At 42.1% G+C, this 23,834-nt stretch overlaps 1 protein-coding gene across 3 annotated transcripts in view; it reads left to right on the top strand.

Annotated features, from left to right (window-relative positions):
* Positions 1-23,834, top strand: part of LOC147337895 (A disintegrin and metalloproteinase with thrombospondin motifs 2-like) — a 150,319-nt gene extending 126,485 nt beyond the window's left edge. For 2 of the 3 annotated variants that reach the window (XM_086312589.1, XM_086312606.1), the window contains 18 exons: positions 1,481-1,637; positions 2,479-2,584; positions 2,860-3,003; positions 4,904-5,036; positions 5,724-5,753; positions 6,853-6,966; positions 7,085-7,230; positions 7,402-7,577; positions 10,352-10,485; positions 10,567-10,690; positions 11,198-11,278; positions 11,373-11,536; positions 11,676-11,832; positions 11,916-12,051; positions 12,228-12,435; positions 12,543-12,672; positions 14,401-14,487; positions 17,698-23,834. In XM_086312589.1, the coding sequence (XP_086168715.1) occupies positions 1,481-1,637; positions 2,479-2,584; positions 2,860-3,003; positions 4,904-5,036; positions 5,724-5,753; positions 6,853-6,966; positions 7,085-7,230; positions 7,402-7,577; positions 10,352-10,485; positions 10,567-10,690; positions 11,198-11,278; positions 11,373-11,536; positions 11,676-11,832; positions 11,916-12,051; positions 12,228-12,435; positions 12,543-12,672; positions 14,401-14,487; positions 17,698-20,510 (5,040 nt within the window). In that variant the 3' untranslated portion in view covers positions 20,511-23,834. The remainder of the gene's footprint in view (positions 1-1,480; positions 1,638-2,478; positions 2,585-2,859; positions 3,004-4,903; positions 5,037-5,723; positions 5,754-6,852; positions 6,967-7,084; positions 7,231-7,401; positions 7,578-10,351; positions 10,486-10,566; positions 10,691-11,197; positions 11,279-11,372; positions 11,537-11,675; positions 11,833-11,915; positions 12,052-12,227; positions 12,436-12,542; positions 12,673-14,400; positions 14,488-17,697) is intronic. The other variant, XM_086312596.1, reaches the window with a different exon arrangement.

Genomic DNA, 23,834 nt, shown 5'->3' with positions numbered 1-23,834 from the left:
GAGGAACTAAAAGCATTCAGCATCCCAAGGGAGTGTTTTCAAGTTGCACGCCTTCACAGTTCAGCACCAAAGCACATACAGAAGCTCTTCCCGTTATGCAATCAGCCTCCTTCCCAGTGGGTTGCAGCACAGAATCATGGGAAGTCCAGGCAAAGATAAACAATCAATGATAGCCCTCCCTCATTCATAAAGAGAGAGAGACTGGACAATGGGTGTCGGGGTGGGGTGGGGGCATCCTTTTCTTCTTGACTGTAACACTATCTGCACATCTGTGCTGAAAAGAGGAAGAGAGAAAAGTGGAAGAGAGGAAAAAGAGCGATAAAGCAAGACATGGCAGAAATGAAGTAGGGCAGGGATTACCACAACAGATGATACAAGTGATTTTATTGCTGGATAGGTGCTCTGTGATATACTTACGCTGCTGTAGCCTTATCTCTTCCTCTCTTCTCTCTACATGTCCACAGTCCCAGTAGAACTCTGGAAACACACACTCGCACACGCACGAGCGCCACACACGCGTGCAAACACACACACACACACCGCACTACATTGGTCATTCTGGGCCAGCCCCTATGCAGCTTCAGCCAAAGCTCCGGCTGTCCATCATTCCCAATTACCGTGGCAACAGAGCTGCACCCAGACAGCCTGCAGATTGGCTGTGTGACCCTGAATGCGGGCGCACTCACACTCCCACACTTCACACACTCCAACACAACATTTACACACGACACACCATTGCAAACACATTTTGAAAGATCATTAAAAATACCCCCAAAACACACTCACGAGCAACTGATGAACATGAGGAACCACATAGGTGTACCGTGCGTTGTCTAACGGGGCGTTTACGCAGCGTGCAGGCTTCACACTTCATCATGTGTACAGAGGCAGGCCATATGTCTTCAGTGCAACTCACTCACACCGCGCGCGCTCTCTCAGCTGTGCATTGTGCATGCGTGAAAACAGAGAGCGAATGTAGAAAAGAGGCAAAGGCAGACATGGAAAGCTTCGAAGGGGGCGGGGTGTAGATAAGCAGAGATCCTAATGAGAAAGAGCGTGTGAGGTGAAGGTGAGTGGAAGCAACTGCAAGCATCTGGATGTTTGTGTGGGTGTTGGCATTATGCAAGTAACTGTAAGTAAATATTTTGTAATTGGGCATGTTTTTGACTACTAGTGCATAGCTCGTTAGCAGGCTGCTTTTGTTCTAGTTCATGTTCATGACTGAAATTATCAATTCAGAGTTCATTTATTATTTTGTAAGTACTGTCCTTCCCCCTGAGTGTATGTGTGTGTGTGTGTGTATTTTTGTTGTACACATCAGCAATTTACAAGATATGCTGACAATATATAACATTGTGACACTGCCCTCTACAGGGCTGAGGAGGATAATGTTTCAGAACTAGAACAAGAAACGATGTTTCTTGTATGATTTTTTTGATCCCTCTTCTTATTTTACCTTTGCGTGTGAATGTCTTTCCAGTCCATGAGCCTGATTGAACTTGGAAACCCATCCCAGAGTCTGGAGAACGTGTGTCGCTGGGCCTTTCTGCAACAGAAGCAAGACACAGGGGATGCCGAGTATCACGACCACGCCATCTTCCTCACACGGCAGGAATTTGGCCCCACGGGAATGCAGGGTACTTAAAGACATGTACACAATCAGCTTTCATAATGTGTTTAGCATAATGGTACATGTATCCAAATCAAATGCATTTGCTCCCCTGACAAAATAAAATCCATCATTCAGAGAAATCTCTCCTCTTTCTGCCTTTCTCTCATATAGCTGCGTAGTGCTGCTGTGGCTTTGGTGGTTGGTGGTTTTTCTGTGCAGCAGAGTACAGGCTAACAGTCAGGCCCAGGGGAGAGGCCTCTAAAGGCAGTGGCCTAGCTATCCAGAAGCCCTTCAGCTGCCCTTGGGCTCATCCTTAAGCAGCAGAAAATCAATAAACAGAGAAGGGCCAGCCACAGAGTCACAATTAAAGGCATTTCAGGACAGAAAAGCTCACAGGGAGCAAGAGATTAGCATACGCAGAGGCGGGAGGGGACGGTTTAGGGTTAGGATCAGATACACAAATCCAAACACATTTGTTCTTATGTGGGTGACACAGTTTTCTTTCTGGGTGTGTGGATCATGCATCATATATATCTTTATATAGCAGTCAGACATTGGGGTGAGAGGTAAGTGTGTCTTTGGTTTCATCTCACCAATCAGTGTATTTCAGTATGACTTTGGTGACTGACCAGAAATGTTCCAGTGTGATTATGAGCTTGATAAGTAAAATTCTTGTGAAAATTCATGTAATGTAATAGATTAGTGTGAGGTTAAACACTACTTTTGACTGACTGAGCGGTGTCACAGATTGTCTTTTGACTGTCCAAAATTGTAACGCTTTGTCTCTATCATTGTTTGAGCGTCTATAAATCTTTTAGTGTGTCTATAAATCTTTCAAGTTTTTCTCTCTCTTCCTTGTCGCTAAGGTTATGCTCCGGTGACAGGCATGTGCCACCCAGTTAGGAGCTGCACCCTGAACCACGAGGACGGTTTCTCCTCCGCCTTTGTGGTGGCACACGAGACCGGACATGTGTAAGTGCGTTGCCGTGATGATGGTTCGAGCCTGCTAACTTGGCACAACAAAAGAAAACAAAGCAGTCACTTGAAGAACTGGATTGATGCATTACAGCTTTAGATCGCTGGTCCACTTCAGTAAATATCTGTTGAGTGAATTAACACTGCCTCCCGCCTTTGTTTCATGTTCTTTAACTCCCACACGTTCCCAATCTGTCTCCACTGGTTCATCTTTTTTCCCTTTACTTCTCTCTTGATGTCTCATTTTTTTTCTTTCTCTCGCTCTTGTGTAGGCTGGGGATGGAGCATGATGGCCAGGGAAACCGCTGCGGAGACGAGGTGCACTTGGGCAGCATCATGGCTCCTCTGGTGCAAGCTGCTTTCCACCGCTTTCAGTGGTCCAAATGTAGCATGCAGGAGCTGGGACGATACCTACAGTGAGACACAGACACATACACATGCAACCCCACGTACAGAAGTATTTGATTTATGGGCTTTTAAAGGTCAGTGCTGGCATCGGTATGATTTGGATCCAGCTGATGCATGGATATTGCCAGTCTGTGCTGTCTTTAAGATTAGGTTTGAATAAAAAATATACAGGGCGTATCAAACCGAATCAGCCGATTTCAAAGCGCTCTAACTCTGCAAACATTCAGTGTTAACAACGGAAACATGTACTGCTAGAAAGAGCAGATTTGTGAGTTTCCTCCTTTCCTGCTGATAGGTAGCCTAACAACATCAGCGGCTGCATGCTCACAAATGTATGGGACAAGTTTGACTGTCTTATGGGTGTGGAGGGGGGCATATTAAACACTTGTAAACATTGTAAGTTTTTTATATGTAAAACTTTGCATTCATTCATGTGTTTTAAAATTCCATTTCTTTAAGTCAGGATGGGGAACTCCAGGCCTCTAGGGCCAGTGTCCTGCGGGTTTTAGATACTACCCTGGATCAACACACCTGAATCAAATGATTGGTTCATTACCAGGCCTCTGGAGAACTTCAAGCCATTTAAATCAGCTGTGTTGGATCAAGGACACATCTGAAACCTGTAGGACACCGTCCCTTGAAGCCTGAAGTTCCTCTACCCCTGCTTTAAATGATATAGCCTTTTGGAATGAGATGATTCTTTTTGATACACTCTGTACTTTACAAATTACAAATATCCTATAAAATTATGTCGTCCATGATGTTCACACATATAAAGACTAGCGATATCCTAAACTTCTAAAGGCACTTGATTACTTCTTTGCATCACTTTTTAGGTGCTTTGACAGCATGGAAATCTACAAGTCGTGCTAAAATCACACTGAACCAATTAAACTGTTTGTTTCTGCTAATGTTTCATCACTGATCTCCCTTTATATGCCTCTCTCTCGGGCAAAGCTTCACTGCTTCCACTGTGGCTGCTTCTTCCAGTTCACTCCCTCAGTGTCCCTTTTTGATTACTTGCATGTGCGCTCTGTGATTTTCATCGTAGACCTCAAATTACACAGAGAGGAAACATCTGCGTGAAACTGATCCACTTCTAATGTTTGGGATCATTGCTGGTGATGAGAGCTGGAACTCTGGCCACACCTCAGAAATCAAACAGTAGCTTTTAGTAGAAAAATCCAGTGTTCAAGTGAGAAGGCAGCACATCGGGTGAGGATTGGAAGAAGCTGTCACGCACAGAGCACCTCAGACATCGCTTGAATACGATGTGGCGCATGCCATCGTGCCACCCAACAGCACATTTAAACCCGCAGACATTGTTGGGCCATGCCAACACCAGTCTTTGCTCACCAGATTTTTCTACTTCCCCAAAATTAAACTGAAATTGAAGAGTTGCTGTTTTATTCCACTTTATCGATTCAATTTTATTTATATAGCAACAAATCACTACAACAGTCACCTCAAGGTGCTTTATATTGTAAAGAAACTACAATCGTGGAGAGAAAACCCCCATGGCTGTAGCGTCATTTGATCGTTTTGATTGACAAAACAATCAAATGGCCCCCTTTGAGCAAGCGCTTGGCAACAGTGGGAAGGAAAAACTCATTTTTAACAGGAAGAAACCTCCAGCAGAACCAGGCTCAGGGAGGGGTGCCATCTGCTGCAACCGGTTGGTGGAGCGAAAGTGATCCAGTGAGCAGATGTACATGCTCAAGTCATTAGAATGGGAGAAAACTAAAGTCTGCCAAATTGTGATAACACCATTTAATTGTTAATTTATTAATACTAGAATATGATATTAGTCCCAGTCTTCGTTTTACGGCTAAAGAATGCCAGACGAGAGTGTACATAGAAAAGAAAAAAGAAAATAAAGATGAACACGTTTTTAAACTCTTCTTTCAGTTCCTATGACTGTCTTCGTGATGACCCTTTTGACCACAACTGGCCATCGCTGCCTCAACTTCCTGGTTTGCATTACTCCATGAACGAGCAGTGCCGCTTTGACTTTGGCGTGGGCTACACGACGTGCACCGCGGTAAGAGACCAGCGTAGTCCTAAACAGTCTCTTTACTAGCATACAGTCGCTAGCTTACGGACACCTGAAAACTCCGCTAACACAACAATGGCATCCTCTGCAAACTTTGCATTGCTTTATCCTCTCGCTCGCTTTGAATTGCTTGTATCAGTTAATTCAGTTCAGTTTGCTGAATTTCACTGTGGCATATGTACTTTTTATGTGACCCCTTAAGCTCTGAAGGTTTTCCTTACTAACCAAGGGCCACACTGTAATGAAATGAGAGTCACTCATACACAGCTATTCACGTTCTTCTGATGTCCTCTGTTTCCTCTCCCGGCCTCTGGTGGGATTGACATCTTACTTAAAAGCAGGTAATTGGTTTTGATAGATACTTCTTTTCTGTTGTTAATGTTAAATAGCAATCAACTATTTATTTGTTTATAATAACACTACATATGCCTTGATACCACAGTGCCTTTACATGAAACTCTCACAAGCAGCTCTTTGTAAACACGAAAAGCTTCACCCAGCTGCAGCATCTTGCCAGGCCTTTTTACCCCAGTCACCCTCACCCGCTCTATGACTGTGAAGCCACTGTGGCACGCTGTTGGGAGGCTGTTGCTTAATTGACTGACAGCTTGTTCAGGGGCTTTGCACACCTTGCTAGATTACCCTCTATTCTCTTGTCAAACTCATTCCCCTCAGCTACAAAAGGCGGGGCAGGCAGGAACGCAGGTAAGGTTACCCCATCTCCTGGAAGACATGTGGCCTCGTCTTTTATTTTCTCAGACTTTCTTTTTCTATTTGAAGTTGTAACTGTTTGTAATGTTGCTCCTTATTTTCAATTTTTTTTTCTTTTTACTGTACTTTGTTTATCTGTCCTACCCATTGTCATAGTTTGGATGTTAACATTGGATGTTAGTCTGCAGGATTCTAAAATGCTTCAAAGTGGCGCTAAAATCTTTCAAAACAACTGTGAAGCTACTGGTTCATTGGTTGGCTGTGGTGCAATCCAGCAGTTGAACAGTACCATATCCCGAGTCCTCTTCTGCAAAATCTGTGTTAAATCACTGCAGCCCTGGCAGGAAGAGCCTCATTATATTGGCACTCTCGCGACTTAAACGAGCGGAAAAGGTTGGAAAGATGCCTTTCCCATCCAAGGGGAAAGGGCCTAGCCAGAACAGAGGCTGTTTTTCCATGTTTTCTCCTCAGCTTTTAGGATCCTCCAGTCTGATCTTACTGCTGATTACCTACCGCAGTCTACCCACTGACTGTGACTCACACTAAGACCTGTAAAGGTCCACTGGGGTCATGGTGGGTAGAAAAGCCTTTGGAGGGAGGAGGGCACCGCCCCTCAGACACTGGACTTCACTTCGGTTTGGTTGGTTGATATCCTCATCTGTGGCTCATATCAGACAAGAAGGAGAATTTGGACTTGATCTGTGTCCAGGGGCATTTTTAGAGGTCACTGAGACCTCACTCTATGGCTTTTGAAACCTTTTGCCCTCTGCCCTCCGCGGTGACATTCTTAACTCTAGGCTGTCTCATTATGAGAGTCTTGTCTCTCTCACGCAAACACACATCCATTGGTTTAGTTTGCATGAATGGCTGTGTATCTCTCAGTGGAGCATAATGTACAGTGCAGTGACTCAGCACAGGTTTGGTGTTGTTAGTGTTGGATATAATACTATTGTTGTGGCTATTGTTGTTGTGATATCTCTCCTCCCATCTCTACTTGTGCTTCCGTTATTCAGTGTTTAATCTCATCCTAGTAGCGTGTGTTGGAAGTTGGAGCTTTCAGCTATGAGAATGGGTTTCTCTCTGTGTCCCACAGTATCGCACATTTGAACCATGCAAGCAGCTGTGGTGTAGCCACCCAGACAATCCATTCTTCTGCAAGACTAAGAAAGGGCCGCCCATTGATGGAACCATGTGTGGGGAAGGGAAGGTATTTATACACTGCTTTAGTACAATAAAGTGTAGTGCAATGCTACTGGAAGCCAAAGAAAATGTGTTTTATTGTACAACATTTCCAATTGGTAACTTATGCGCTTGGACTGTTGCAGCATTGCTATAGAGGTCACTGCATCTGGCTGACCCCCGACCTCATGAGGCAAGATGGAAACTGGGGTGCATGGAGCGAGTTTGGCCAGTGTTCGCGCACCTGTGGTGGAGGAGTACAGTTTCGCACACGCAGCTGTAATAATCCAAGGTAGGAAACTCTTTACCACTGCATGTATAAAAACAAATATCACTTTTAGGTATTGTGTCACTCCTGATAGAGGAGCCACTTGATTAAAAAATGTGAATGATTAAGGTTTCAGAGGTAAAACATAATCTAGAGCAAAATATTCCCGTCCTCTCTGACCTGCCACTCCCCCAGACCGCACAACGGAGGCCGGAAATGCGTGGGGGAGGATTCCCAATTCCAGATGTGCAACACCAACGAGTGTGAGGATATTTACAGCGATCCAAGAGAAGAGCAGTGCCACGCTTGGGCCCTTCCGACTGAAATCTACACCAACAAGCACCACTGGCTGCCTTATGAACACCCAGACCGTGAGTATGCACGTGCAAACAATGTATTGGGGTGGAGATATGAACCAGACAAACCTTAAGTGATGATATACTGTGGAAGTCATAAATATAAATGAAAGCCAACAACAGAAGGAAGCACAGTCTTGAATGTGGTTGGGTTGTGGAGCGTTTATATATATATATATATAGGTTGTGTTTTTCTATCATCAGTGACATCTGGCAGTGGGTGCAGCTTTGAAGTATGGCTACGCCCTCCCACAAAAAAAAAGTAAAAAGCCACAACTTTAAAACCATTTTTCTATGAACTCAGTGTCTTCTTTTTCTCCACCCTTTTGCTGATGTCATTTAAACTCCTCCTCCAACTTTTTCTGCATCCATACATTTGGCACATGTGGACAAACTCTCATATTCACAAAGAACCCAAACCTAAATTTATCCAATTAATATTCCAAACCTTTGACACTACACTGTGTGAGTGTGAAGCTCCACCCTTGCCTCTGAGTTGAGATGTCACTGCCTTCCTGATACATATTAAATTATCGTCCAACTAAAGGGCAGCCCTCGAGAAAAGTGCTGAGCTGTCTCTTTATCTACACAGAGGTCACGCTACTCAAAATCAGCTAAGAAGGCTTTGCTAAATTGTTTTTCTTCATTTTTATTATTTCCAAATGGCAAATTTTTCAGCAAAGCTTTTACCATCTCAAATTACTTTTCGATGTGTGCGCTCGTGTTTGCATGCGTGTTAATGTACACATGCTTCTATGAGAGGGAAAAAAAACTGAGGTTTAACTGAATTCAATTCATAGCTTGACATCTCCAGAAGTGTGTGTACTGTGACTCTGACAACGTACAGTGTCTGCTCTGAATGTGAACTTCTAGTTTCTCTTCTATAGTTTATCAGTCTATATGCATAGAACCTCACCTATATTTATCTCTTGTGTTAACCCTCTGAGGTTGTGTGCTAACCTTAACTCTAATACTTGCAATGTCAAACTGAAAAAAATACCTGAATCCAAAATATCTTTTGAAATGATCTAAAATATAACACTATATATAATTCGGAGTGTTTTTGCTTTTGCATGTATTATTGTACATAGTTGAACAGTATGTCTGAAGTTAGGAAGAAATTTCAAGAACTAAATTGTTGCAACGGTGGCATCCTATTACAGTACCATCCTCAATACCATTTAGTTCATTACAACAACTGATTCTTTCTCAAATGTTTGTGAAGGTAGACTGCATAGTTATGGGCTTCATTTTATACTGCTGAAATGGCAAACGCCTGATTTCAAGGATTAAGAGGTGTGGGCCATTACATCAGTCTACATCAGGGGTCCCCAATCCCAGTCCACGAGGGCCGGTGTCCCTGCAGGTTTTAGATGTGTCCTTGATCCATCACAGCTGATTTAAATGGATAAATTACCTTCTCAACATGTCTTGAAGTTCTCCAGAGGCCTGATAATGAACTAATCATGTGATTCAGGTGTGTTGACCCAGGGTGAGATCTAAAACCTGCAGGGACACCGGCACTCGAGGCCTGGAGTTGCCTACCCCTGATCTATGGCCATGACCTGCTAGAAGTGAACAAAAGAGGGAGATTGTGGATACAAGCAGTGGAAATGTGCTTCCTGTGAAGGGCGACTGGGCTCACTCTTAGAGATGGGGTAAAGAGTTTGGTGCATGTGGCGGAGGTGTGGTCCCGGGCGCGGCTGCAGGGGAGGAGTGGTGCAGTGGGCTCAACGGGGTGGTGCTGGAGATGCCGGTGAGAACAGCTGATGGCGATTTGGACTGATAATGGTTTCCTTCCCTTTTTATAGTGAGACAGAGAGGAGCGGAGTACGAGGGAAATCAGCTGGGACCGACAGCTGTCAGACTGTGTTCATATCATAACCTGGGAAAACTATAAATAAATGTGGAAGCTGGTGATAAAGACCTGTGTGTGTGTGTGTGTGTGTGTGTGTGTGTGTGTACCTGTGTGTAGTGCATTTCACAGTGCATAAATAGGGATTCAGTGTAAAGCCACCACTGCTCATCCACATTCAAAGGAAGCAGTTGAAGTAGTTCAAGCATCTGACTGGGATGCCTCCTAGGTGCAGTGTTGTGGGTATATCTAATTGGGAGCAGGCCCCACATGTTGGACATATTATGTCTCTCAGCTGGCTCAGTGTCCCCCCAGAAGAAGTGAAGGAGGTAGCTGGGGAGACCTAGGTCTAGGCATGTCTGCTTAGACTGGTGATTCCTCAGATAAGAACCAGAAAATAGAGGTTATATATTTTGTTGTTTAGCCTCTGTAGTTCTTCTTCTCCACTGTAATGTGTGTGCATGTGTCAACTGCCACAGAGCAGCAAAAGACTTAGAATACTGAGGAGGGATTTTGTACATTGTTTGTGCATTCTCAGTCCAACCTGACAAGATTGTGTTTTCTCCACGTGATCGAACTGAGCAGTTTTGTTGCGTGTCTCCCACCTGTTTATTAGTGTCAACGGTCCAAAAGACAAGGTCTCTGGATTGTAGCCATCTGTAATAAATGTGATGAAGTAGGAGTGTTCGTTCGCACTCGGACTATCTGCCAGGCTTCATCTCTGGGGGCTCGTGCAGTTGTAGTATGACTCACTCAGACAGACACAATGAGACAAAGTGTCGTGCTGACTCACAGAGAGCTTATTCAGAGCATAAAAATAATCGCATGTCGGTTGTAAACATGAAATCTTCTAGTCAGACCACAGGGGTGACTCTGTGACAATCACTTGGATAGTGGTTTTCATTCTCTATGTTCATTTTTGTCCGCTTTCCAGCTAGCAAACGCTGCTACCTGCATTGTCAGTCCAAGGAGACCAGAACCGCAGTCTTCACGGAGACAGTGGTCCTGGATGGTACGCGGTGCTCATACAAGGACCCACACAGTGTCTGCGTGGGTGCGGAGTGTAAGGTGAGGGGCATGCGCGTGGAAAGACAGCCGCACACGTGCTGAGATCAGCATGTGTCAAATTCTACGTTTCTTTATTAACAGAAAGTGGGATGCGACGGAGTGGTCGGCTCCTCGGAGCAGGAGGACAACTGTGGAGTGTGTGGAGGTGACAACTCCAGCTGCAAAATCTTCAAAGACACCATCTCACGTAACGCCAAGAAACAAGGTAACCCACTAACACACTGAATAACACTTAATTTGTTTCATAGAGGAGACTTGACTCAGTCCTACCAGTCTAGCAGCCAGCTGTCATTCTGGTAAGCATAGTATAAACATTTGACTGGACTCTCTGTTTTTATTTTATCTTTTGGTTAAACATCGCCCTCTAGAGCAAGGTTTTAAAATTGCCGCAAACCTCAGTAAAAATCCAAGCTCACATGTTTCCATTTGAGCATTGCCAAGAAGTTACGTCAACAATCACTTCATAACCTAATATTTATGACAGTATTATCTAACCCTTGGTGTTGGGAGAGTTACATGTTATAACAGCGAAATTCTCAGAATCAGATGTTTTCCCTGGATGAAAATAATCACGACTGAAGGGATTTTCAGTAGTGCGCAAGGGTATTTAATTGAAATTAGAAAGGGAGCTTTACTGGCTTTGGTGCAGTTCTTTGGTATGAAACAGTAAAATTGACTTTTTGGCACAAACCAGATGTCTGTTTTATTTCAGGGTTCTTTAAAGTTCTCGAAATCCCCCGAGGAACGAGGCACTTACTGATCCAAGAGCTGAAAGCCACCTCGCACACTCTAGGTATTTTAAATTCGAGCTTCTTTTTTCTTCCGTGCCAGATACTGGAATGTAGATTTGCTCGTTGCAGTGTTGTCAATTTTTCTCCCATCTGCAGTGGTGAAAAATGTGGCATCAGGACAGTTCTTCATAAACGGGGACATGGAGAAGCCAGAATCCTACTCGGTCATAGAGAAGGGGGTGGAGTGGGAATATGAGAATGACAATGACAAGGAGACCCTTCAGTCAACCGGGCCTCTCAGACATGGAGTTCTGATCATGGTGTGCAACAACATGACTTTAAAATTGAATCTATAGTTACCTAAATTTCATAATAATCTCATAATATCACATTTTGTGGTTGAAATTATGCATTATCTTGATTCCTTCATTAATTTTATGATGATCTGTCGGATTTTAGATGAAATTACACGGGGATGAGGATGTGAATTTGTCGTACAAGTACTTGATGAGAACAGACTCTGACTCTGGAATTCAGAACAACATGCTAGTGGAGGACAGCGCTTATGAATGGGCCCCAAAGAAATGGTCTTACTGCTCCAGGCCTTGTGGTGGAGGTACAGTAGAACAAAGAAAATTCTCACAGTGAAACCGTTGTTTCTTTGACTTATATGATGTCCGATTTTCCACCCTTTTTTAGGAAAGCAGTACCTGCGATACGGCTGCAGAAGAAAAGTCGACAGCAAGATGGTTCATAAAAGGTTCTGTAACAAGTCCAACATGAAACCGAGAGGTGACATGAGGGACTGCAACCAGAAGGCCTGCCCTCCTCCCATGTATGTATTCACATGAGAAGCACAACATCTGTGAAAATGTGACTTACAGTAGGAATCCACACTCGGATTAAAGCAACTTTTTCTGCATTCAGGTCGCCCTTTGTTCTCCTTTGTGGTCGATATGTTTTGATGTCCCTCGATGCTCTTTCCTCTCTTTGCTGTCATATATTCTCCAGCTGGGTGACGGGCGAGTGGCAGAACTGCAGCAAGCCATGTGGAAAGACGGGCATGCAAGTCCGATCGGTGAGCTGCGTCCAGCTTTCGGATGACAACACAACACGTGCTATCCACAACAAACACTGCAACGACAACCGACCAGAGTCGCGCAGATCCTGCAACCGATTTCCCTGCCCCACCCAGTGGAGAGTTGGACCGTGGTCACAGGTATGTGGGCTAAACTAGAGCCTTCAAGATGCTTGCACTTTATTCACATTTTGTAAGTAGTTTGTGATGATTTTTTTGCATTGTGTGTTTATTTTTTGTATCCCTAGTGCTCAGTGACATGTGGTAATGGGACCCAGCAGAGACAGGCTTTGTGTCACACCAGGGACAACACCATCGGCCTGTGTCTCGACAGTAAGCCAGACACCATAAGAGTTTGTCGCCTGACACCGTGTTCCAGTAAGTGTTGTGCGAGCCCACCCTGTGAGTATTTTTTATAGGTTTAAAATGTCCAGGGTACTCACTTCATTAGGTACACCTTGCTAGAACTTGGTTTGAGCCCCTTTTTGCTTTCAGAGCTGTCTTAGTTCTTCATGGCACAGATTCAGCAAGTTGCTGGAAACATTTCTCAGGGATTTTGGGCCATAATGACATGGCAGCATCACACAGTTCCATGATGTGATCTCCTCATTCCGCCACATCCCACAGGTGCTGTATTCGATTGATATCTGGTAACTGTGGAGAACTATTGAGCACAGTGTACTCATTAATATATCCAAGAAACCAGTTTGAGATTATTTTAGCTTTGTAATATGGCACGGTATTTTGCTGGAAGCAGCCATCAGAGAATGGGTACACTGCTGTCATAAAGGGATGGTCATGGTCAGTAATAATACTCAAACTGGCTGTGGTGTCGCCACACCTGAAAAGTGATATAAGACGGATGGATCCATGCTTTCATGTTGTTTACACTAACATTTGACCCTACCATCTGAATCCTTCAACAAAAATTGAAACTCAACAAACCAGCCATGTTTGATGTTTTTTCAGTCTTCTGTTGTCCAGTTTTGGTGAGACTGTGTGACTTGTGGAAGCACCCAGTGTGGTCTTCTGCTGCTGTAGCCCTTTTGCTAGATTTAATGTGTTATGCATTGAGAGGTATTCATTGCATACCTTGGTTGTAACAAGTGTTCATTGGAGTTACTGTTACCTTGCTATCACTTTAAAGCAGTCAAAAGGCATCAACAAAGCATTTTCTCTCAGAGAACTACTGCTCACTGGTTTTGACCATGTGTACATGCATAAATGCATTGAACTGATACTTGCATTAATGAGCAGTTGAAAAGATGTACATAATGAAGTGGTGCTATAGATATATTTTGTTTCTCTCCATGTAGAACATGCAGAATTGGAAATAGATTACATTCAGTTTTTAAAAAACCAAGATGGTAACACTAAGGGTATTCCACAAATCAGTGAGGGGCTGTGTCCATCTTTTGTATAGTGCCTATGGTTACCACAACACCATGTTTCTTTTTTTAAGTTTTACATGCAGTTATTTCTGTGACAGCATTCTCCTCCTAACCAGCTACTTGCCTAAATATGTAACTAAAGATGAAGTAAAACTGCTTGACTAACCAAATCAAGATTATAAAAGTAAGAAATAAATAAATAGAAAGTGATAAATATCTAACAAAGTGGCAGCATAACAGGGGCAATAATCCACAGTGTGAGAGTCCTGTTCTTGCCTTGCTTTGAGCCACCATGCAATCTGAGTATGGAGATTCTGCTCATGTCACCAACAGGTAATTTGGTAAAGCTTGAAATTGGCCTTCAGCTGGTATTGTTGGCATGATAATACACATATAATTTCAACACATTATGTGTCGCGACCAAGTAATAAATTGTCACAAGGTCGCTGTCATTGCATGTAAATATGTCAGTTCAAACTGAACCGATTTTAGTCGTAGCTTCAGCTGAAATGTCAGAGACACATTCTGGAGGCGTAATATATTTAATAAACAGATAAAACTAAACTAGATTTAGCCCCTGGCATCAGTGTAGAAGCTAGGTGTGATGGATGCTAAAAGAATTAAAAGGATAAGGATGAAAAATTGTTACATATTGCTCATGTTCCCTTATAGTCGTTCTTAATGTTTCCATGCCTCTCTCCATGTTTCTCTGCAGAGGGCCCACCAGACCTCAACAAGAACGGCAACATTTTGATCCAGTGGCTGTCACGCCCCAACCCCAACTTCCCGAAGATCTCCTCACGTAAAACCTCCCTCTATAGTTCCCAGCCTGGCCTCCACAGCAGCAGCTGCAGCTGCATGTCTGTCCTCTGCTGGGCCCTGCCCATTTCTGTCCTCCTGTCCCTGCAGGGCCGGCCCCGGCTGGCCCCCTGACCCGCCCCCTGCCCCAAGCCTTGTGCCTGTGCCACGCCCGTGAGCGAGCGGCAAAAGCTTTCGCTTCTCTTTTGGGTGGGGGGGATGTTGTCTCTCTCTCTCTGTGTCTGAGACGGCTCTGACTGGGGGAGGTCTCTGGCTCCTGCGTGTGCTAGTTGGTTCTCTCTTGCTCTCTCTCTCTCTCTAACTCTCTCTCTCTCTGTCTCCTTTGTGGAGCATTGTGTTGTAACCGCTGGCCAGTCGAAAACTCAAAAGATGAACAAAAAATTTGATGTGAAAAGGATTTCGTAGTGGCAAGGCGAACAAGTTTTCATTGGCATCTCCTGAGATGTGTCGAAGAGCCGTTCACGTGCGAGGGGACCCCCCCCCCTCTGCATTCGGCGGCCGTGATTTGCGCGAGCTAGCTGCGTGCTATCATGCAGCTGCGCTTTTTTCTTTTTGTAGCGCATTGTCAATGTGGGGGAGAAACAGGTGTCAAAATAAACAGAAAAGGTATAAATATCTATATAGAAAAAATATATATATATACATATATATATAATATGAAAGCTTTACTGTGAATGTGATCTGAGGACATCTTTGCTAAAGTGCTCATCTGACATATTGGTTCCATTTGGGGATGAGAGTGGTGTCTCATCCCACGTTCCATTCTCAGATTGACAGGAACTCAGCACAGAAGCAGGAAGTGAAGTCAGTAAACCTTTTGATTTTTGTGGGTCTTCTGAGGTGACGACACAAAAAAAAAGAAAAAGAAAAGAAAAGAAAAAAGAAGAAAGAAAAAAAAACAGGGTAGTTTGACCAATTGAGGTTGCTTCCCATTTCACCTCATCATCAGCCATCCTCTCTTTGACTGTTATACAAAAGTTCAATAAATGCAGCTTATTTGTGCTTGCAGACTTTAAACAAATACATCTATAAATATATTTGTATTTATATATAACTATAAATATAAATCTATATGAGTAACAATAATATTAATAATGTTTTACCATGAATAAGCTGTAGCTTATTTGCCTAAAATCTTTGGACTGCTATTGATCGCTTAGATCCTTGACTGTTATGTGTATTTTTTTATTGATTTTACATGAATACAGATGAATATTTAATAAAGGTAAAGTGTTTTGGGGGAAAGGGTTAGACCTATATTATGCAGGACTTGGTCAGTTATTTGCCTCTCCATTTTCTCAGATGGATCAGTGGTTTACTGTTGCTTCTCGTTTTCTTTACGGCCAGGATCACGTTTTGTCATGCACATTTGCGTCCATCACCTGTGTGTTTGTATCAATCCGTGCGTGAGTGCACTGGTGTGTGTGTGGGTGCGCGTCTTTGTGCATGTGTGTTTGGGAGGATGTATGCGTTAGATGAATGAGCGTCCTTAATCGTTGCGTGATTGTGTGTGTGTGTGTGTGTGTGTGTGTGTGTGTGTGTGTGTGTGTGTGTGTGTGTGTGTGTGTGTGTGTGTGTGTGTGTGAGAGAGAGAGGGTGCTTCATCATTTGGGCTTTTACACATTGCGATCAGATACAGAAATACCTCATAAACTTTGATTTTAGAGCGTCCGATGATCTCATTTTATTTTGGTGAACATTGAAAACATGAACAATGCCTTATCTTGGATTGAATGTAATGGCATTTATCTGTGAAAGAGATGGCTTTACTCATTCAAAGTTTCACTCGGAATAGAGGCAGCTTCAAACCAACGTAACAAACTCACACCCGCCAACCATCAAACCTACCAAGATGATGTTGGACCAATGTCCGACTACTGGGAAGGGTTTCCAAGGGCCTAGGGTATTGACACATGTGGCATCTAGAAAAAAGAAAAAGAAAAAAAAGAAAGAAAAAAACACTTCAGACTTGTCATTGTATTGTGAACACATATTTCTGTTGTGACTATGTAGCGAGCTATCCAAGGTTTCCTTCTGCTGGAGTTGGACTGTATGAGACCAAGCCAGACCTAGCAGTGCGATACTGTATATAACATTGGTGTTGACTGTATTTAATAATGTTCATGACTGTTATCTTCTTCTATAATATTCTATACTATGGGTAACTGTTTCGTGGCTTCACTGGCCTGCTGCGTGGGGCTGGCTAACGTTTGGCTAACGTTGAAGAAACATTCAGATGGACTACGTGCACTGCGTCTATATGCACTTTGATTTATCAGGGAAATTTTATTAATGTTTTGTAAATGTTTCATATGACACTTAATGTGCCATTCCAGTTTTTACATCAACATGAAAATTATGTATTTTATTTAAGCAGCAAATATCATTTATGTATTTCATCTTTGTTTGTTTTCTTTTGTTTTCTTTTTCTTCTTCAATCGATAAACAGATTGACTGGTTGATTTCCAAGTAATCAAGTGTTTTACCAAAGTGACTGTGAACTTGTAACTTTCGATACAGTTGAATTATTTTTCTTAAGAAAAAAAATATATCTATATATTGAGAGGGGAGGGCGGGGCGTACATCTCATTGTTTCAGTTCCTGTCATTCTCAAAAGCAAAGTTGTATCAATAAAAATCGTTTTAAAAAGTGTGATCTTTCTCCTAATGGGAATGTTCACTGGTTAGATTTTTTTTGTCAGATTGGTATATACTGCAATAAGAAAGTAGTTATTTTTGACTGGCATGGTACAAAAAGGGTACAAGTCAAGTGGTAGACTTAATATTGAACTGAAAATGTTGCACGTCTGAAAAAAATGAAGAAACACATGAGCAGAAGCAGAATTAGATGAAAAATCCTGATCTCTTATAGGTGCAACACAAGACTGGCGACCCTTATTTTCCCATTTCAGTTGCTCTGGATGAATCTCATCAATGCTCTTGATGTGTGGATTTTTCTCCTTTTTTCTCCTTCCTCTGCTAGTGGTCTGGCTTTACTACTGTACTTCTAACAGCGTGAAACCAACATGTACTTTCACTCACATGTGCATGGATTTATGTCTGCGTAACTTGAGAGTAATGCCAATTTGTAACAATATAGTTTTGTTCACGTTCTTTAGCATAGAGCAATCTCACACACACATATTATCGTAGCTTCTACCTCTCTGTTCAGCTTTCTGTTTTTTTGTTTACAGGCCGTTGTCATGGAGACCGGTCTGTCTTCTGTCGCATGGAGGTGCTGAAACGCTACTGCTCTCTACCGGACTACCAGCGCATATGCTGCGAATCCTGCAGCAATGTCCCTAACATAGTGCCTGTCCCCAGCTCCACCCCCAGAGCCACATCCATCACAGTTACATCTCCTCCAACCACAAGCATCCCAAGCTCTGGCTTCACCACCTTACAACCCTCCAAAGCTGTCATCACATCAGTTTCTACCATTAGTTCACCGTCTACTGCTCATCCTCCTACATCTTCCCCTACAGCTCCTCATGCCACCCCACTGAGTACCGCACAAATGATTACCATTCATTCACCGGCTACCACCAGGGCCCCTGTTTACCCTACAACTTCTTCCATAGCAATCACCAGGGAGTCCACAACCATTCGCAGTGTTACTACATATCCTCTACCTTTGCCTCCTCCAGACATAAACAACAGCACTGAAAATCTGGTGCACACATCTACAAATACACCAGTAACATTTGGTTTGAAAACGGACACAACAACAACCACTCTGCCAATGACCCAGCCAGCAGAAAACAGTAAAAAGACAGACATCCTACAGAACTCCAAGCCTAAGAAGACTATTCCGCCAAAGAAAACCTTGAAAAAGATGAGTCCAACAAAGCAGAATCCAAAAAAGAATACGACCCCGAAAAGCATTCCAGGAAAACCCTCTATACCAAAGCTCAATCCCAAGAAGAAGTCATACAGTACTCCAAAAAAGGTTACCTCAGGAAACACTTCTCCGAAAAAGACTACTCCATCGAGCACTACTCCAAAAAAGACTACTCCATCGAGCACTACTCCGAAAAAGACTACTCCATCAAAGAATGTTCCCAAAAAGACTACTCCAGTAAAAACTACTCTTAAAAAGAATACTCCATTGACCACTTCTCCAAAAAAGACTACTCCATCAAAATCTTCTCCCAAAAAGATTATCCCATCAAACAATGCTCCCAAAAAGACTACTCCATCAAACGCTACCCTCAAAAAGATTATTCCTGCTATCACGTCTCCAAAAAAGACTACTCCACCAAACACTACTCCAGTGAAAAAGACTACTTCATCAAGCACTGCTCCCAAAAAGGCAACTTCAGCAAATAAACCCCCCAAAAAGACTCCAGGGGAAAAAATTAAACCTTCCCCTAAAAAAGATGCTCCACCAAATTCGAATACTCAAAAGAAAACTGAACCAAAGATAAAAGTTACAAAGCACAAGCCACCAGAGAACCCAAAACCAGCACCCAAAAGTGGCTTAAACTCACAGGCAAAAGTTAATCAGAATATATTTAAGGTGGTAAAGACTTTTCCAAAAAAGAAAAAACATCATTACACAACTACTCCTCCTTCAACCAAGCAACCACCAACAGAGGACTTTTTTTCTACTATTTCTTCCAGCATTACCTGTACAACGATAAGCTTCCTTTTCCCTGAGTCAAAAATCAATGTGCCATACAACATTAATAACGTAGAAGTTACAAATGAAACTCCATGTTGGTACCATGACAGCACAAATACTGGACCAACAACACTCAGTACTTTCGATGATCTCGTAATACCCACTGAAAATAGTTTGGTCGAGGATGTCACAATGCCCAGGGAAGCCGTGCCTTACATAGATGTCCCAGTGACTAAAAGCGTTGACGTTTCAGTTACCAGTAGCAACAATCGCGATGGTGGTGACATCACAGTGTCTTACACTAAAAGCGGCACAAACGTATTAACAAAGCCCAAGGTTAACAAGAGTAGATTTAAGGTGGTAAAGACTTATCCAAAAAAGAAAACACATTATCACATAACTACTTTCCCTCCCTATTCAAGTGGGCAGCACCCAATAGAGGATCTTTCTTCTACTATTTCTTCAAGCATTACTGGTACAGCAATGATCTCCCTTTTCCCTAAATCAAGAATCAATGCCCCATATGTCAGTAATAGCATGGAAGCTACAGATCAAACTCAATCGTGGTATGATGACAGTGCAAATGCTGGAACAACAACACTAAGTACTTTTGATGATCTCGTAATACCAACTGAAAACAGTTTTGTCGAGGATATCACAACGCCCAATGAAGCCATGCCTTACATCACTGTGCCAGTGACTAAAAGCGTCGATGTTTCAGTCCCCAGTGATAACAATCCCAGTAGTGATGCCATTACAGTGTCCTATAGCAAAAGTGGCGTAAACTTAAAAGCCAAAGTTGATAAGAGTAGATTTAAGGTGGTAAAGACTTATCCAAAGAAGAAAACACGTTATTACACAACTACTCTCCCTCCCTCTTCAGAAGACAATGGTAGCAATCCCAGTGGTGATGACATCACCGTGTCCTACAGAAATGTGGGCGTGGTCAGTAACACCATGGTGATAGAGGACAGCCTCACCATGGCATTCCCAATCATAAATGGAGATGACATGACAGAGCTAAGCTCTTCATCCTGGCTGGATCAGGCGGAGTACATCCCTGCGAATATACCTGTTGACACAACATCTTCAAACACAGGTACTGCCTCACCTCCCACCACAAATGCAAACCCAACAACCCTCACCACCACCATCTCCACTCTAAGACCTCCACGAAGTGCTGAGAAAAACAGTGAAGACAACTCGATCGATGTTTTTTACAGCAGGGTCATCAACTCGGAGAGCGACATCTCTCAGAACAACTTGATCCCAAAGCATCGGATCAACCTTAGAGAAAGAACCAGGAACAAACGCATTCAGGAGCTCCTAGAGGAGAAGCGAAACTTTCTCTTGAGGATGAAGAGAGGCCACGCAGTACAATAAACCAAGCCTTATCATTTCTCTTATAGAGATGAACACTTTGTCTGAAAACACCGCTTATCTGCCGCAATGCTTTCTAATGGGTAGTTCCACCAAAAAAAGAAAGAAAAAAAAAAGCTGTCATATCAGTCAAATGTTTGCACAGTTGCTTTGAGTAAAGCCCTTTAGGGTACCGATTGCTGCAAATCGCCTTGCCTGTGCACACACAATAAAGAGAAGCAGAAGGAATTAAAAAAAATGTACATCCAGGATTACAGCACTTTACAAAGCTCGGCTTTTATTTCCCTAAACCACCCTTTGTTTTGCTTAAGAATTCAGTGATAATGTAGATTTTAAAAAATGACAGTGGTACTGACACTCGCACGGCAACAAAATCTACCACCTAGAATCCAAATTTTCATCCCATTTCAGATTACAGCCCAGGACTGCAGTTTGCACAGTACAAATATGAATACATTTCAGTTGAGTGGCCAATACGCAAAGCAGACATTTAGCTTCTATTTCACTTAACTGCAAACTAAATTGCAAAAGTTTACACTGGTTGGATTCTGTTGTCATTTCCAGAGCAGTTACTTATCTCTCAGGAAGTAAAGCTACAGTATGACAGTTTGATGAGGGACATTGCCAAATACTTGGTGCTTAAATAGTAAATTATAATATGTCATTAAGGTAAGCAGTACAAAAAAATAACCAGAGAAAAAGAAAAAATACACATTTTTATTAAAACATTTTTACATTCAAGGGTGCTTTGTTTGTCACGGCTGCTAAAAGCGATGTCCCTCATGCATTTATTTCTATAGGAAAACTACAAAAATTTAAAAGGAAAGTATGCAAGGCTTTTTATGGTATCTCTATCCAAAGAAAAACTTTGAAGGCCAGTTTGTTATCTTTATTTTTTTTTGTATAAAAGGTTTTGTTTGTGCATTTAATGTGCGGCAACTGCATCTACAAGTCTTCTTGTACAATACATGTATATATGAAACAGAAGTTAATGTTTACTATTTATTAAAGACTAAGTGCCTGTGGTATTTTGCAATCACAAGCGTGATTTTTGTTATTGTGGCACATGACAATACGGACACACAAACCAGCCATGGACTCAGCTATTTGTGAGTAGCCATCAGAATTATTACAAGCTGTCCTTTAATCTATTAATATTCCTTTTTAAAATTGCAATACCTGGCACCAGGTACACATACAAAACATAGAAGCTAATTCCTCTCAACATTGCACTAACATTTCTCTTGCTTTTCTTTATGACAACAAAATCTGATAATGTTAGGGCCATGATTTTTGATGTAATGTTATTCCATCCCAAAGGTCTGATTCTGTTCATCTGGACATAGCGTTTTCAGTGGGAGAAACATTTCGTCACTCATCTGAGTGACTTCTTCAGTCTCAGCTGACTGCAGGTTTCCCCAATCTTATAAACAGTACATTTGCACAATAACTGAAACTAGCACAGCTGAATGAGCAATGGGCTGTGAGGTCAGTTCCTTGATCATTAATATGCAAATTGTCATGACTGTTGATTAATGGCCATGAGTACCATTCACAGAGAGCTGGGGAATGACTGCAATCACAGCACTGTTAGATGGCAAAAGATGTACCCTTAGGCCCCCTCCTCGATTCAGAGATAGTCTGTCCCTTTTCACGTAAATGGCCTCCTCGACTCCGCCCTCAAAGCAGCGTTCCTCCCTGTCTAGAATGTGTACATCCTCATCATTGAAAGGGTGTCCACTGGCCTGTAGGTGTATTGATCATTGATCAGTGGTCTTTGATCAGTGATAATAGCAATTTCATATTAAATATCAAAGAACTGACATCACAGCCCATTGTTCATTCAGTGGGTTGGCTTCAGTTATTATGAAAATGTACTGTTTATAAGGTTAAGGTCAGGTGAGACTGAAGTAGTCATTGGATGAGTTACGAAACGTTTCTCCCATTGAAAACGCTACGTCCAGATGAACAGAATCAACCTTTTGGTATTTCTTACCTGTATAATTGAGCATGCATCAAGACAAATGTTATTACATGTTATTACAATCAGGGTGTTACCTGTGTAAGTAAAGCTACAGTATGACAGTTTGATGAGGGACATTGGTGAATACTTGGTGCTTAGACAAAGTTTAGATGGACAAAATCTAAGTAATCATGGTAAAAGTGTTGGTGTAGCATGACCAGGAAATAAACTGACCTGAACTTTACAAGATATTTGACTTTGGCAACCTCTGGCAACCTTGTATACAACATTTAGCCCAGGACATGAATTACCTTTCCTTTTTCTTTTTCCTTTTTTGTAATTAAGATTCATGACTCTCTTATGTCATATGGGTTTTACTTTGATCACTATAAATTTCATATGGTCTATACTGTACTGGGTGCACAGGCCAAGCTAATAAAACAGCTGCTATGCATGACATTTTGTAACAGAGATAAGCAATTAAAGTGAACTTTTTAGGCTTCGCATTTATTTATTCACATTTTTACTTATTTGCTCTGTCTTATTGACAGTAAAAATTGTTTTTAAATAAATAGCTTATATGAGGAAGTATTACTCTAGCGATATTTGCAAATGTATCTGAAGAGCTGTGAAACTGTGTCACAACCACTGTGTCCTTAATAATCTTTGTGAAATAATTTGGAAATTTTCAGAATATGTCGGTGCAGAAATGTACGTCCATGAAAAAAATCTAATGTGTGAACAAATTTGAAAATATACACTGACAAAATGCATTTGTTGAGCTGCAAATGTTTACGCATATTTGTGACCCCACCCCACTTAGTGTGCACTGTGCCTCGGTACTTTATATTTATTCATTCTACGCACCGAAAAATCTCTACATACTTGGAAATACGGATTGGGAGATTTTTCTTTTTCTACACACGTCAAAATATGATTACGCAACAAGATTCCGAGAAAACATTTTGCAGAATAATCAACACATTTAGAAATCTCAGTGTGCATCCAGAGTTTCTAATCACATTACAGACACCTGGACTGAGACACACTTACACAATTCTCGGGGGAAACATTTGCAAATTCTGCAACCATAATACCATCGAGCACATACTCAGATTTAGAAAACAAAGTTCAAACTTCACTACAAATGTTCATTTACATGCTCCCTCTGTTCTGTTTCTGAGTTTTTCAAACCTGGCTTGTACAGTCTATCATAAAGTGCCCACGCGACTCTTGCTACAGTCATTTCCATTGTTCCATTGTATCTGTCATCAGAATATTAAATTTACTCATAAATGCTTCACATGAGCATGTGCATCAAATTAAGGCTGCGTGGTCAGCAACGCTGGCTGTTAGATTTCATT

Source organism: Aulonocara sp. 'chitande type north' Nkhata Bay, linkage group LG2 (genome assembly GCF_057382095.1).
Source record: "Aulonocara sp. 'chitande type north' Nkhata Bay isolate Kocher_YH1m ecotype deep benthic linkage group LG2, A_spYH_male_GT1.1, whole genome shotgun sequence".
In the NCBI taxonomy this organism is placed as follows: Eukaryota; Metazoa; Chordata; class Actinopteri; order Cichliformes; family Cichlidae; genus Aulonocara; species Aulonocara sp. 'chitande type north' Nkhata Bay.
The sequence above is the reverse complement of the archived record's forward strand: the minus strand, read 5'-3'. Positions and strand labels throughout refer to the sequence as shown.